General features: G+C 34.2%; 2 protein-coding genes across 2 annotated transcripts; both read left to right on the top strand.

Annotated features, from left to right (window-relative positions):
• LOC104886237 (desmethylxanthohumol 6'-O-methyltransferase) lies at positions 1-2,344 on the top strand. Its single transcript, XM_048636864.2, has 2 exons — positions 1-864; positions 1,439-2,344. Exons 1-2 carry the CDS (start codon positions 73-75, stop codon positions 1,745-1,747), a joined length of 1,101 nt encoding a protein of 366 aa, XP_048492821.1. The 5' UTR covers positions 1-72; the 3' UTR covers positions 1,748-2,344.
• A 9,522-nt stretch (positions 2,345-11,866) lies between these two features.
• On the top strand, positions 11,867-14,042 carry LOC104904578 (desmethylxanthohumol 6'-O-methyltransferase). Its single transcript, XM_010692865.4, is given in 3 exon segments — positions 11,867-12,122; positions 12,125-12,708; positions 13,360-14,042. Coding segments are annotated over 3 exon segments (1,098 nt in total). The 5' UTR covers positions 11,867-11,917; the 3' UTR covers positions 13,669-14,042.
• The last annotated feature ends 1,945 nt before the right edge of the window (positions 14,043-15,987 follow it).

Below are 15,987 nucleotides of genomic sequence, written 5' to 3'. Positions count from 1 at the left end.
GTACTATAACTCAAGGAAAAAAAAACCAACTTAAGTACTAAAGTCTAAAGAGTAGAATTAACCGATAGATTAATGGGGAGCAAAGATTTAGCACTAGGAAATGTGAATGAGGATGCTGAGCTCCTCCAAGGCCAGGCCGAGGTGTACAAGCACCTCTTTGCCTACGCAGATAGCCTTGTGCTAAGATCTGCTGTTGAGCTTCGCATCGCCGATATCATTCACTCGCATGGCCAAGCAATGAGCTTATCTCAAATAGCCTCAAAAATAGCTTCTTCTTCCCTTAATATCATGTGTCTTGAACGAGTCATGCGTATGCTCGTTCGAAAGAAAATCTTCACCGCTCATTGTAATGAACAACCATCAGGGGAAACCTTAACATTGTATGGTCTAACCACAACCTCTATGTGGCTCTTGCATGATCAAGAGCTTAGCCTAGCTCCTGCATTTCTAACCTTCACCGACCATTCGTTCACGAAACCATGGTACGAGATTAGTCGTTCGATCAAGGATGGTGGGATTCCTTTTGTGAGGGCTCATGGGGAGTCCTTTTGGGAAATGACATCTAACAATCCCGAGTTTAATAAGTTGTTTAACCATGGCATGGCCACAATTACTAAACATACCTTAGATGCTATCATAAAAGGGTATAAGGATGGATTTAGTGAGTTAGAAGGCACTCTTGTTGATGTTGGGGGTGGCATTGGAAGGTTAGTGGCCAATATTGTTAAAACATACCCTCATATTAAAGGCATTAATTTTGATGTGCCTCATGTTGTTGCTAATGCTCCCTTACATCCCGGTGTCACCCATGTTGGTGGTGACATTTTTAAGGAGATCCCATCTGCCAGGAATATAATTATTAAGGTATGTTGTGTTTACGTACATTTTCATATACATTTCATCTTGTTTTGTGCTGATACTCGTTATATTAGGTAAAATTTACCTCAAGATCCCAAACTATGGAGCGGGTGCACTTAGTACTACGAACTTTGACTACTAGCTAAAATACCACCAACTATGAACTTAGGTGCAATTTATATCATAAATGACGCCGGTTGTTCATTTTCTCATCGAAGACGGTGAATCCTCGCTCATTAATTTGAGGAGCTTAAGCTATTTACTAGACTTGCATAATTTCACATTAAGTCACGTGCTACTATATCCTGACCTTAACCTGGACCAACTATTTCCTTTATATAACTATGTCATATTACCAAGCATTATTACGTAAACCAAGTGTTAAAAAACTTTAATTATAACTTGAGGGGTTTATGGAATTTTAATTAGTTCATAAATCTTGGCATTGAGTTATTCCCATGATATTGAATCATGTCTACAGTCTACTTTAATGCTTATTATAATTCGTACAGTTTACTTAACATAATATATCCTGCATATCCATAACGTAACTTAATTTGTTTATTTTGTGTGAATGTAGTCCGTTTTACATGATTGGGATGATGAGGACTGCTTAAGGATCCTAAAAAACTGTCAAAAAGCAGTATCCCAGAAAAAGGGAAATAAGGTGATAATTGTTGACATCGTTCTTCATCCTGATGGAGAAGGGCTGTTTGATGATGCAGCCATTACCCTTGATATGTTGATGATGACAAATTGCATTGGTGGCAAAGAGAGGACTGAAAATCAATGGAATAAATTGTTGAAAGAAGCTGGATTTACACACCTCAACATCATCCCTTTACCAACTACAATGTCACTGTCCATTATTGAGGCCTTTCTTCACTAATCAAGTGTTGCCAAATCCTCCTAGCCTCCCCCCTCTCTCTCTTTTTCCTATAAAATCCTAGCCTCCCTTACCCTTTCTTCATCAGTTACGGACTGTCATGGATGATTTCATCCATGGGAATCCCGTTTTCCACTTTTATTTCCAGTTATTAGTTCATTTTCTTGTTTTGTTGAATAAATTAGTATCTCTTTATGAGATTTCTTCAAACCCTATTATAGGTTTTTTAATCTCTATTATGGAGATCTCCTTCTCTCCTATGGGAGTTGTGAGTATGGTTTTTTATTTTTAGGTATGAGAAATTGTTCTTATTAGTTGAAGCTCGAGACTCAACATGTAAGGTATTGAAATTTCGGATGCGGTTAACCTGGCTCGATCAAGAATACTCTTCCCAAACTATGTCAAAATTATAGAATTCCTCATCAATAGCTGTTATGTTTGACTCAGCAAATACAAAGGGCTGCGTTGTATTGCTCGATCTGGTTCATTATAATTTCTTCGAAGACGAATTTTATTTAACCTTGTTTAATTGAATTTGATTTTTCTTTAATATCTATTGTAGATGTCGTTTGACCTTCAATTAATTAAATTTTTCTTTAATATCTATTGTAGATGTCGTTTGACCATCAATTAATTAAATTTTTCTTTAAGAAAAAGTGTTGCCAAATCCTCAACATCCATCAGGCGATTAATAATTCACGCAATGTATAGTAATATTTTTGGATTATTCATTGTCATATGCGATAAGAGTTTACTTCATGTTATAAATTATAATAAAATTATAGTAATTTATTATACTTGTGATCGATGCATGCGAGTAATTTTTTTAAAACATAACAAGGAGAACAATTATATAATTAAGGAGCGAGTAACCATACCTATGGTATGGCAAAAAGGATTACAAGATAATTCATGACTAACATATACTTCCTCCGTTTCTAAATAAGTGCAACATTTCTTGTTTTCACGTTTGCCCATGCATTATTTTAACCATTAATATCTTCAATTATCAATAAGTAAAAATTATAAAAAGTTGATATTAAAAAATTCACATTCAGACGAATCTAACAAGATCCCACATGACTATGTTTTTCCTAAACCCTAAATCACCAAAGCTAATTAAAGTTTAAATTGTGAATAGTAAACACTATGCAAATGTTGCACTTAGTTAGAAACGGAGGAAGTACAAATTAGTAGTCATGAAAAAACAGTGGATAATATCTAGTACAGACATCAGAACTAATTCCTTTACAACGTAACCATAACAGTAATTAAGGCAAATCAGGCAATCCAACTGCATGCATTCAAAGACTGATGATGACTCATAGGATTAATTGTGGCTAGCAGATCTTGCATTAGGACTTGAGGAAGCTTGAAGATCCTCCGATCCAGATAGCTACTCTTAGCAGCGGGATTTGTTAAATATCGTTCCGACATTACTTAAAAATGCCCCAAATTCATTTTTATATCGAAGTGTAGGAGCCTTTCAATAAATATATCTAATAGTAAGATAATCAAAGAATAACAAAGAATCTAGAAAAGGGGAAAATAATTTTATTCTGCAAATAATCTTCAAAAATATAATTAAGAAAAAAAAAAATCAAATGGGTGATTTCACAAGTTAAAAGAGGTAAGTACCTATAAGCAAAGTGTAACTTTTAATTTTAAATGGGTCACTTTTAGATTAATAAAATTGACGTATTTAAGGCAAAAAGCTACCGCGTCCCACATTAATTTATTGTATATCTGTGTTACTAAAGAATTTGTATAAAAAAAATAATCATCAATATTTTTTTAATATATCTCTTCAACAATAAATCTCCCGTGTATTTTATCATGACATTAGCTACATCAGTCATTGAACGCACGGGTCATAAGTCGGTTTTTAAATAATTTTTTATTACACGATATGATTATAAAAACTTTAAATCACGAGCTAATATTCAAACCATGATTTTAGGAGAAACATCCTAAAATCCTAAATTTACAAAAAAAAAATATTCCCGCGCACTTTAATGTGTATTTTGTTTCATCTATGTATTTATATATGTATATATTACGATTATAAGATTTTTAAAGTTTAAAATATTGTAACAAAGGATTTTTATATATCATGAAATATAATTCTACAGTTTACATTATTTTCATTATAAAGGCATGAATTCTTATAATTATGGATTCAATAAATTTGAAACAAAAACAACTACTTAATTAACAAAAGAATTCCTATGCATTATGCACGGATCCAAATTATATCTATATAAAACCTCCCGTGTATTTTTGCACGGGTTAAAAGCTAGTAAAAGTAATAAAGTAATTGATAATCCTTAATTTGGGATCATCCATTGGACATGCTCTAAAGTGAAGAAGTCAATAGAGTGCGTAATAAGTTATATGTATCAAACGAAATACTTTTCTTTTGTAAATTTTGACTAATTTGAAATCGAGGTTTTAACTACTATGAAAGAAATAATAATTTTTGATGAGCTGTATCTAACTTAATGTTGATGTCTATAATTGATAGATATTTTAGCTATTGAATGGAAAAGGTTAGCAAATAGCAATAGCCAATATAGACGGATGTCCATAGTAGACGATTCATTAGAAATTTAGAAATCCATCGTGCAAGAGAATTCCACAATTCGCTCATGCACTCACAGTACAAGTCACAAACGTGTTCTACAAAAGACATAGACTATACCCACTTCATTGACTATAGAAATAAATATTTAGATATTTAATTAAAAATAAAAGTGAAACACATACAACATCAGAATACGACTAGTTGATGAGAGTTACATCGGAAACAAGACATATATGGACTAGTTGATGAGAGTTACATCGGAAACAAGACATATATAGTAAGAAAAGTACACTTCATTTTGGGTATTTTTTTAAATTAAATGCAATCATAGTAGATCTACAAAAAGACTGCACCCTTCTAATAAATTGCGGTTTGCCGGAGCGCTCCTTACATTATTGTGACAAGAGTTTGATTCCAAATCCTTATAAAATAGAATTCTTAAATTTCTTCACTTACAAGAATTTCATCTTACTTTAAAAAATAAAAAGAAAAAAAATCTACCATTAGTATTTGAAATAGCATGAGCTGCACAGGCTTAAAAGCTGCCAATTCATTTGAATTTGTGAATATAAAACTACACTAAAAGCCAATAATTGTTCAATTAAAAGTCATTTGCTCATTTCCATTTGTTTTATTAATTTCATAGTGGTTCTTGTTCGTTTCGAAGTTAGTTTTGCTAGCTTCAAAGTTATTATAAGTTGTAACTCATTTTAAAGTCATTTTGTTTATTTCAAGCATTTCAAATTTATTTTTGATCATATATCCAAGTTTACTTTTGCTCATATGCAATTGATTAGGAAATACCTAGAGCTATGTATATTCAAGTGTGTTATGTTAGGCTTTGTGATCAATGAGAGAACCGGATATCCACTCCAAGGCACGGAAACTACGCTTTCCTATTAGTTTAATTTCGCCCCTCTAGGATCACCGGGTTAACACGAAATAACTAATGAGATACAATGGAGAGAAACAATCCACTTAGATGATCTTCTAAGTGAATCAACAAGAACTTGTGTTTTGTGTTTGTGAGGAACACTCAAGAGAAGATTGCAAGTTTTCTCTAAAGCTAAGCAAGAAGTATTTGAGAGAGTATAGAATAGATAATTCTAATTTTCTTCCAACCCCTCACTCATAGGAATCCCAAGGTTTATATAGGAAGAATAAACCTTTCATTGACTAGAGTATCTAAACCATAACCCCCATTTTAATCACCCATCAAAGGCCTTTAATCAGCTGATTTAAGGACCTTAAAGGTCATTAAAATGAAGCCATAACATCACAACGGACATAAAACCGTCAAGGCATCTTTTCGCATTCCAAGGCAGAAGACACGTCGCGACTCGCGAAAAAGCTCGCGAGTCGCGAGGCGCTGGTCGCGACCCGCGACGCCTGTCGCGACTCGCGACGGGCCACTGGTCGCGACTCGCGACGGTTGTCGCGACTCGCGGCCAGTCTTCTGTCTCCCTTGGTTTATCAATGCGTTTTGCCACTTGATGCACTCTAGCCTTTTGCATACTAGACCTCCTCCTCTTCTAGTACATATCCTTATGAGTTTCAAACCCATTACCCTATAAATGTTCCAACAATCCTCCTCATTTATAGGGTAATGTTAAAAGTTTTCAACTTGCTATAAATCGCAAACACACATGTTTTATCATGAAATATCTAACGATTGAATTTCCATTTAGTAAAAGTAATCTTTACAATAATTTAGATCATAATGATAGACAAAGCTTTGAATCATATAACCATTACAAATTATTGAAGTTACTAATACACACAAACATAACTAGGTTCTTAAAACCTCCGACACCTATGAAGCCTTGGTGTCCATATCCATTCATAAGCATTCCAAGTCAAGCCTTAGACTTGATGAAGCGGCCAAACTTCTAGCTTACATAGGTAAATCTTTCCGGACATGCTCCTACAATTGAGCACCTTATCAAAGATTTATTAAGAATAAAATTCAACCTCTTTTTCATTGTAGCAACAAGCACTAACCTCGGGATGTATTAAACAAGTGCTCCCAACCTCTTAGAGAAGTACTATCCCTTGAATTTGAGATCTAACGTTGTATTAGACATCAAATAGAGTTTTCTTTCACCATAGGTTGATCAATAGGCTTAAGACCATCCCTTTGTTCATTTTGTTCACTAGTTCCCTTGACAACGGTTTTGTAAACGTATCCGCCAAGTTCAAACTAGACCGAACAAAATTAATAGTTATACAACTATTCCTTATCATTTCCCGCACATAGCTATGTCTAACTCCAATGTGCCTTGACTTGCCATTGTAGACTTCACTATATGCTTTAGCTATGGTTGATGCACTATCACAATGGATAGCAAGAGGTGACATTGGTTTCACCCATAAGTCCACCTCACTCAACACATTCCTTAGCCATTCCGCTTCTTGGCAACAAGAAGCCAAAGCAATGAATTCCGATGCCATAGTGGAATCCGTTATACATGTTTGCTTCTTGGAAGCCCATGAAATGGCACCTCCTCCAAGAAGAAACACCCAACCACTAGTGGATGAATAATCTTCCTTATTCGAAATCCAACTAGCATCCGCAACTCCAGAGTTTGATATGTGCTTGCAACATTTTGCCAGAGTAAACCGCTATTAAGGGTAAACCGCTACTTGATATAGCGGTTTATATATATAAACCGCTACTTGAGATAGCGGTTTATGTGTATAAACCGCTGCTGTGAGTAGCGATTTACGTGGGCAAAAACAAAAAAAAAAACAGTTTCTCGCATGTCGTCCTATGTAGACGGTATGCAGGAAATTTTTTTTTTTGAGGCATATCTCTGGAATTAAAATTCACTTTTGCATTATTCAAGGAAGACTATTTTGACCGTAAATTATCTGGAGTTGAAATAAAGTAACTAAGATTGACACATAAAATGGTCCGCAAACAATGTATAGCACGTATGAACCCATTTGCCACTAGCCGCTAGGTCACTTAAAAGAGTTTGGCCGATTGGAAAGTTGTTGGATGTTGGAACTTGAATTATGCAAATGTTCGTACTATTTTTTTTTAATTAGGAAAATAAGTTAGCCCAAGAGCTAATCCCTACAAGGCTACTAGCTTGTAGGAAACCACCAACACATTGGCTGGTAAGGCATGTATATCATGTTAAGGAAATACTTTAACATAATGCTGGGGTAGGATCGAACCCCTAACCTCAAGAACCAAGGGGGAGCGCTCTACCCACTTGAGCATGCTAAGGAAATGTTTGTACTATATGAATATGGATGGAGACATTATTTGACCAATGAGAGACTGAGAGGTATCCAAGCTAGTCAAATAATAATGTAGGTTAGTGTTGAGGTGGCTGTTTTCTAATTCCAATTTTTTGTAGGAATATAGGATTAGGGTGTTGGAATGTAGAATTAGTCTTCACGTGGCTGTTTATTAATTTTAATTCCAAACTCGTCAGAGATAATGTACGAGGAAGAATGGGTATAGTTGTAGAGTGAAAAATGAATTTAGAAAACATTGCGTACGTCTTGATTCTTGGATTATCTATTTTTCTTTTTATCGGAATGTAGGACTAGTTTGAGGTGGCTGTTTTTAATTCAAAACTTTTGTAGGAATGTAGGGTTAGAGTGTTGTAATGTAGGATTAGTCTTCTGGTGGCTATTTACTAGTTCTAATTCCAAGCTACTCGAAGACGGTCTGACGGTGTAGGAGGGTGACATGGGTATAGTTGTAGAGCGAAAAATGATTTAGAAAAAGAGTGCGTCTTAACTCTTATGTGCAACATGCATGTTACACCATTTTTTTTTTTTTAGGGAATGTTACACCATTATTTATTGTGTAAAACATCTCACATGTGTGAATTAATATGAGTGTTTTACATCATTATTACTCTTTTTAATGTCATTATTTGCGTATTTCTTATCATTTTGGAGTTGTCTCATGTAATTGTTTGTAAATTTGTTTCATGTCATTTATAAAACTCTTTCATGTCATTATTACAGACTTTTAAGTCACAATTTTTAGCAAACTTATATCATTTGGAGCTATTTATTTTTTCGTATTTCATTATTACTTGTCAACTCATTATGTGCCGCATCATTATTAATCATTTTTGTATCATTTTTACTCATTTTTATGTTATTTTTCAGCAAATTTGTACCATTTTATCTTATTTCAATATTATTTATCAATTGTTTATATATCATATCATTATTATTCATTTATATGTTATTTCTACCTAGTTTTATGTCATGTTCAGCAAACTTGTATCAATTTCCCTATTTTATTATTTTTTATCAACTCTTCATATACTATATCATTATTATACATTTCTATGTAATTTTTACTAAATTTTATGTCATTTTTCAGCAAATATTTTATTATTATTTGTCAATTCATTTTTGTTTCAATTTTCTCATTTTTATATCATTTTCAACAAACTTATATAATTTTTGCTTAATTTGTTTTTATTTGTCAACTCTTAATATATCATATTTTATGATTCATTATATGTCATTTTCCAACAAGCTCGTATTATTTTCTCTATTTCTATATCATTTTACTACTCTTTATATATATACCTTATTATTACTACAAATTAATATCATTTATATAAAAATGATATCATTATTTGTCAATCAACAAATTTATATTAGGAAAAATTGACAACAGAGGTCTCAACTTTGGGTGATAATTTTTTTAAATGGTCTGAACTATTGATTAATCTGTGTAGATCCCAACTTTAGGGGTATTAACTTTTAGCGGACCTTAGTGACTTGAAACTGGCTAAATAGGTCATAACTTGTAAAACTTGGGTCACACCAGAAGGTTATTGAGGGAAGGAAGTAGGAATAGGTGAAATTTTTAAAAAAATTATCAGTTTTAAGTCACCGAGGCCCGCTAAAAGTTAAGACCCCCTAAAGTTGGGACCTACACAGGTTAATCAATAATTCAAACCTTTTAAAAATTATCGCCCAAAGTTCAAACCTCTATCGTCAATTTTTCTTTTATATTATTATTATGTCTTCTCTTTTTTTTGTTTGAAGGGGCAGAAATTTAAAAACCTAACATCCACCCACCGGCCACCACTACACCTCCCACCTTTACGACGCACCATCATACCACCACACCACTGCTCACACGCCACCACCAGCATCGCCACACCACCACAGGTCCACAACACCACATCACCGCTCACGACGCACCAGCACACAGTGGTGGATCCAAGAATCTAAAAATAGTTGGTCACACAGTATGTAGCTCGGAATCAGATATGGAAACGGGTACGAAGATGGAAAACACCAAAATCAAAATTTAAAAAAGGGGTACGACATAGATTCAGATAAAAAGAAAAAACAATTTAACTAAATTTAAAAAACGGGTACGACATAAATAAGTGACTTACTGAGCACCAACAACGCAGCGGCAAGGCAACACTGACAACGGTTGACCATATTTCAACATGAAACTAGAAATGCCCATTTAAACCACACGAACTACTCAATTAAATGTGCAAGATTTCATATCATTCACATACAATACATCTACCATCATCTAATCAAGTATATATTCATCAAACTAAAACTCAAGTACATCTAAAACGCCAATATTAACAAAAACAACCCTCGTCCTTCATTCATCCCTAATGGCTAATACACATTTCTCGATTCACAATATCCAACACAAAATTCTTCATTCTTCTACAATAACACCACCTTTAGGAATTCAATTAAATTCCACATTCAAAAATTCACATACAGCCATTTGCTAAAACGACGCCTTTTATAGTATTTTGATTAATTCAATTAAATAAAATTACACAATAAAATAAGGATCTAATTCCTAATTCACTTCCAATAAAGTAACAATCCACAAATCTTGAAAACTTAGAACATCAAAAGGAAAACTTAGAACATCTAATTCCTAATTTTGAAAACTTAGAACATCAAAGGAGCTCATCAAGATTCAAGAACAGTACCTCGAAGCTCGAGGTTGCAAGTACGACTGTCGAGTGTCGAATATCGAGAATTAGGGTTTTTTGAAGATGGAGTGAAGGCTGGCATCGGCAAGTACGATTGTCGATTAGCTAATACTCGAGCAACAATGAAAGCCTGCGAATTGAAGACTTTAGGGTTCGACTTCTTCGACAACCGCGAATAGAGAAATTGAAGATTGAAGCCTTGAAGGTCATGAAGATCTGAAGATTTGAACTCACGTGTGGCCGAACGACTCAACCGCCGACGACGAAAGATTAGAGAATGACCAGACCGCCGACGTCGAAAGAAGTGAATACAACAAGAATGTCACTCTTTTTCGTCCGCCAAAATCGAACGCTTTTTGTGCTGGGTCTGGGTCTGGGTCGTGGGATTCGAGAAGGAGAAAGAGGCGGAAGAATTAGGGTTTAGCGTGAAAGAATAGCAGCGCTGCTTTTGATTTTTTTTTTTCAAAAATATTAGTTGGTCACGTGACCACTTGGGACCACATTTAGATCCGCCACTGATCAAAAGTATTGTAATGAAAATGGAACTGAGTTACTATGATGTGTTTTTTTTGACAGATAGGTCTTATGTCTTACTCTTCTTATGCAATTTTGATTAGTTTTTTATATATTGGTAATAACTATACTACCTCCGTTCTTTTTTAGTTGCAACGTTTGACAACTTGCACTATTCATGTTCTCTTATTTGACCACATTTATTGATTTATATGTTAAACAAAATATAGTCATGTGGGGTCTTGTTTGATTCGTTTCGATGTAAGCTTTCATAATATCAAATTTTATAATTTTTACTTACATACAATTAGAGATAAAACGATTTGAAATTGTACATTGGCAAGCGTGAAAGTCAAAACGTTGCAACTAAATAAAAACAGAGGTAGTATATATATATGCTAGAGCCATCCTGTCATGTTTCTCTCCAAGCCCTTTCTGGGTGATGTCGATGAGTTTGGATTAGCGTCTTACATTGAGATGTCAAAATGACATCTTACAAAAATTTTGATACCAAAAGTAAGTTAAATTGGTATTAAAAATAGAATCACTTGGTACCAAATTAAAATTGAGCCATTTTGTACCGATACTAAACTAGCCCTTTGGTACTTAGTAGTAAAGTATACATATTGGTACCAAATGATTTTATTTTGATATCATTTTAAGTTAACTTTGGTACTAAAAGTTTTATAAGATACAATTTTAACATTTTACTTAGATTACCAACACTTTTCGAGCCATAATAGCGGAATTATGAAATTCTCAAATGTCTCTGTATTATTGAGACCTCAACCCTTAACCTAGGTTATCAAACATAATACAAAACATTAACTTAGTTATCTCCTATTGCTCATCTTTAGACTATTAAGTGCCGGGTCAATCTTGAAGTAGTTCCTTGATTGATGACATATGAGGCAGCCTGCAGCCATCCTGCTGAACACGTAACAATTTAATTTTTATGGCAATTTGTCCACGGTCCAATATTCTTGTTTGGAAAAGTTTCTTTTTTCCGCCCTTTATATACAATTCTTCCTGCATGCATGTAATACATAGGAAAAATAATCCAACTTAAGTACTAAACTCTAAAGAGTAGAATTAACCGAGAGAATAATGGGGAGCAAAGAATTAGCACTAGGAAATGTGAATGAGGATGCTGAGCTCCTCCAAGGCCAGGCCGAGGTGTACAAGCACCTCTTTGCCTACGCAGATAGCCTTGTGCTAAGATCTGCTGTTGAGCTTCGCATCGCCGATATCATTCACTCGCATGGCCAAGCAATGAGCTTATCTCAAATAGCCTCAAAAATAGCTTCTTCTTCCTTAATATCATGTGTCTTGAACGAGTCATGCGTATGCTCGTTCGAAAGAAAATCTTCACCGCTCATTGTAATGAACAACCATCAGGGGAAACCTTAACCTTGTATGGTCTAACCACAACCTCTAAGTGGCTCTTGCATGATCAAGAGCTTAGCCTAGCTCCTACGTTTCTAACCTTCACCGACCATTCGATCACAAAACCATGGTACGAGATTAGTAGTTCAATCAAAGAAGGTGGGATCCCTTTTGTTAAGGCTCATGGGGAGTCCATCTGGGAAATGGCATCCAACAACCTCGAGTTCAATAGCTTGTTTAACCAGGGCATGGTCGGCTATACTAAACTTACCTTAGATGCTATCACAAAAGGGTATAAGGATGGATTTAGTGAGTTAGAAGGCAGTCTTGTTGATGTTGGGGGTGGCATGGGAAGGTTAGTGGCTAATATTGTCAAAACATACCCTCATATTGAAGGAATTAATTTTGATATGCCTCATGTTGTTGCTAATGCCCCCTTACATCCCGGTGTCACCCATGTTGGTGGTGACATTTTTAAGGAGATTCCATCCGCCGAAAATATCATCATCAAGGTATGTTGTATTTACGTACATTTCCATTATCCACTACATTCCATGCATTATTACTTTCTTGTGTCGATCAATAGTGGAATAAAATGCAAGGGTTGCGGTCAAAAAAGCTTAAAGGCTGCATTTTTGGCACGCGACCATGTCGTAGCAACCTTTCGGCAAAAATGAAGGGCTGTGACCGCAACCCGTCACTACCAAGGGCTCGATTTAGGCCCAAAATTGCAGCCCTTCTAATATGGAAGGGCTGCGGTTTTGGGGCTAAACTGCAACCCTTCTTTGTACAAAGGGTGCGGTTTAAACCAAAATTGCAGCCGTTTTGACCCAAAAAAAAAGAAAATTTTTTTGCAAGTTTTTCCTTCCAAATATATCAAGAAAAGCTGACGTGGTCGTGTGCGAGGGCAGCCCAAAGGTAATTCATCTTACCACAGGTTCCCGAAAGGGGTCCAAAAATAAAAAAAAATATTGTTGACGTGTATAAATGCGTGGGTCACATCAAAGTATTATGGTAGTTAGCCTTTTTCTTCAAAGACCACTACAATTTTCATGAATTATGTCTAGATTAATGCTTATTAGTACAATTTACTTAACACAATTTATCGTTAAAATGTCTGCATAATCGATTATGTAACTTAATTTACTTTTGTGTGAATGTAGTCCGTTTTACTTGATTGGAATGATGAGGACTGCATAAGGATCCTAAAGAATTGCCAGAAAGCAATATCCCAGAAAAAGGGAAATAAGGTGATAATTGTTGACATCGTTCTTCATCCTGATGGAGAAGGGCTGTTTGATGATGCAGCCATGGCCATTGATATGTTGATGATGACAAATTGCATTGGTGGCAAAGAGAGAACTGAAAATGAATGGAATAAGTTGTTGAAAGAAGCTGGATTTACTCACCTCAACATCATTCCATTACCAACTACAGTGTCTCTCTTCATTATTGAGGCCTTTCTTCACTAATTAAGTGTTACCGCGACAACCATTACCGTCTTGTCTTCTTTGCGATCTTTCCCATAGTCCAGAGAAGATACTAAGCTACACTAGCTCAACAAGGTTCAATGTTCACATAAGATATATGTCTTCTTCTGCTAAATTCTCAACATCGATCAGGCGATTAATAATTCACGCAATAATATATTATTCTTGCGATGCATGCGTGTAATCTATATCACTATTTGTTTACTGTAACGTTGATTTTTTCGTGAAGAAACCTAGAGAAATCTATCTATTGTGATAAGTTTGTACTTTGGAGGAATCTAATGTTTTCGTTGTTCCGTATTTTAATAGAATTAAGTCGAGAATATATATATAATACATTCTACTTTTTGCTAACCCGTCTGCAATCTTGTTGGTGGATTAGAGGCTATAATGACATCTCTTCACCCTTTGCTTTTGATCTATTTGAGCACATTTTGAATTCCCTGAATCATTGCAAGGAGCTCTCCCTGAAGAACATTGCCGAACAAACATCGTAATGAGTTAGTCTAAAGTTGGGACTATTTTAAGAAGACTGTCCAAATATGGGATTATTCATATCAATTTTTCCATGAAAATATTCATTGAAATAAATCCAATATTATTTTATATCATCATTTATATTTTCAATATATTATTAAATGAATACGGTCAAAATGAGGTGTGTAAATAGCACAAGTCAAAATGTCGCGACTTAAAAAAAAAACACGAAATATAAGATACTAATGGTCAAAGATTTTGTCTCGGAAACCATGCGAATGTAATACTTAGCTTCCTCCTGATCCTCATGCGATGGTCGATGATGGATCTTTTGATTATGACTAATTACAGAGGCTGCTTAAACTCAAAGAGTGCTAATGGACCAAATAGCTGAATGATGCTGGCTTTCAACATGACGACATCCACACCCCTGATCTCACTTCACTTCAAGCTACAATGTTTTATCAATTATCGAGGCATTTTCTTGAGTAAATCAACTTGGATTGGAGGAAATTGAACAATAATTGCACATTTAATTAAAGTGTCGCCAAATTCTTGAGCACCAGGCAACCAATCCACGCACTCATAGTAGTTTTTTGTATTACATGTGAATATGTGATACATACATGAACTTTATCGATCTGATCTTCGAATAGTATTTGTATATAATGTTAGAAGTTTAGAACTACAGTTTTGGCGATATTAGCTAGGGACGTGTTATTTTACTATCCTTCAGGAGGAGGACTACACTAGATTATGGAAACAGGTTCCTCAAGTTCAGATTGAGTATGGTAGCAGAGTGTATAACCAGGTGGCAGATGCTGTAGCAAAGCATAGTAGGACGACTATTTAGAATAGAAATGTAACTAGGACATTTTCCGTCCCCGGTCCTCCTAGTTATTGTATGAGTATTTTTATGAATGATTGTAAGAATATTTTTAATATGGTAATGTAAGATGGTTGCAGTGTTCACCAAAAAAAAATCTTCGTTTGTGAATAATCCCAAAACAATTTATCAGAAAAAAAAGGAGGGGATGGAAATATTCATATATCATAGTTTGAATGATATGAGAAAGGAGCGTCGAAAATAAGATATTCAAATTCTATTGAAACGTATGAGAAATAAAATGACTAATTAAAAGATTGTTGTGCATGTACATGTTATGTTTTATGCACATGTTATGTTTTGATGATGAAAATTAATATAATATGTTATAGCATGAAAGTATGTAACAGTTACAACAGATGCATGAAGAAGAAAGAAATTGATAAACGAAGACTTTGAAGAAAAGAAGAATCAAGAATGAAGTTCGAGTTTATAATTTCTTAGAATAGTAACTTTAGATTCAAATGTAATATGCTTAGTAATATGTAATGTGCTCAATATAGAAATATAAAGTTAATATAATTATTATCTTCTTTGAGCTAAGAAAGTAAATGATTATATTAAAATTATATTTCTATATAAAAAGGAAATAATTTTTAAAATCAGAAATCAAAAGGGATTAGGAAAATAAGTTTTTGATAAAACCGAGTTAAGAAAAAGATTTTAATAAAAATAAGTTTTGATAAAAACGGATTTTAATAAAACAAGTTTTTGAAAAAGATTTTGATAAAAATCAGTTTTTGATAAAAACGTGTTTCTAAAGAAAAGATTTTTATAAAACAAGTTTTATAAAAACGTGTTTTCAAAGAAAAGATTTTTATAAAAACAGAATTTTATAAAAAGTGTTTTCAGTTTTTCTAAAAGGATTTGGAAAAATACTTTAAGTTGAAAAAGAAAATCTTTATGAAAAACTTATCTTTGTTTGTTTAAAAGATAAA

This window comes from Beta vulgaris, chromosome 9 (assembly GCF_026745355.1).
Source record: "Beta vulgaris subsp. vulgaris cultivar EL10 chromosome 9, EL10.2, whole genome shotgun sequence".
Classification (NCBI taxonomy): Eukaryota; Viridiplantae; Streptophyta; class Magnoliopsida; order Caryophyllales; family Amaranthaceae; genus Beta; species Beta vulgaris.
This window is presented reverse-complemented; position numbering and strand designations above follow the sequence as displayed.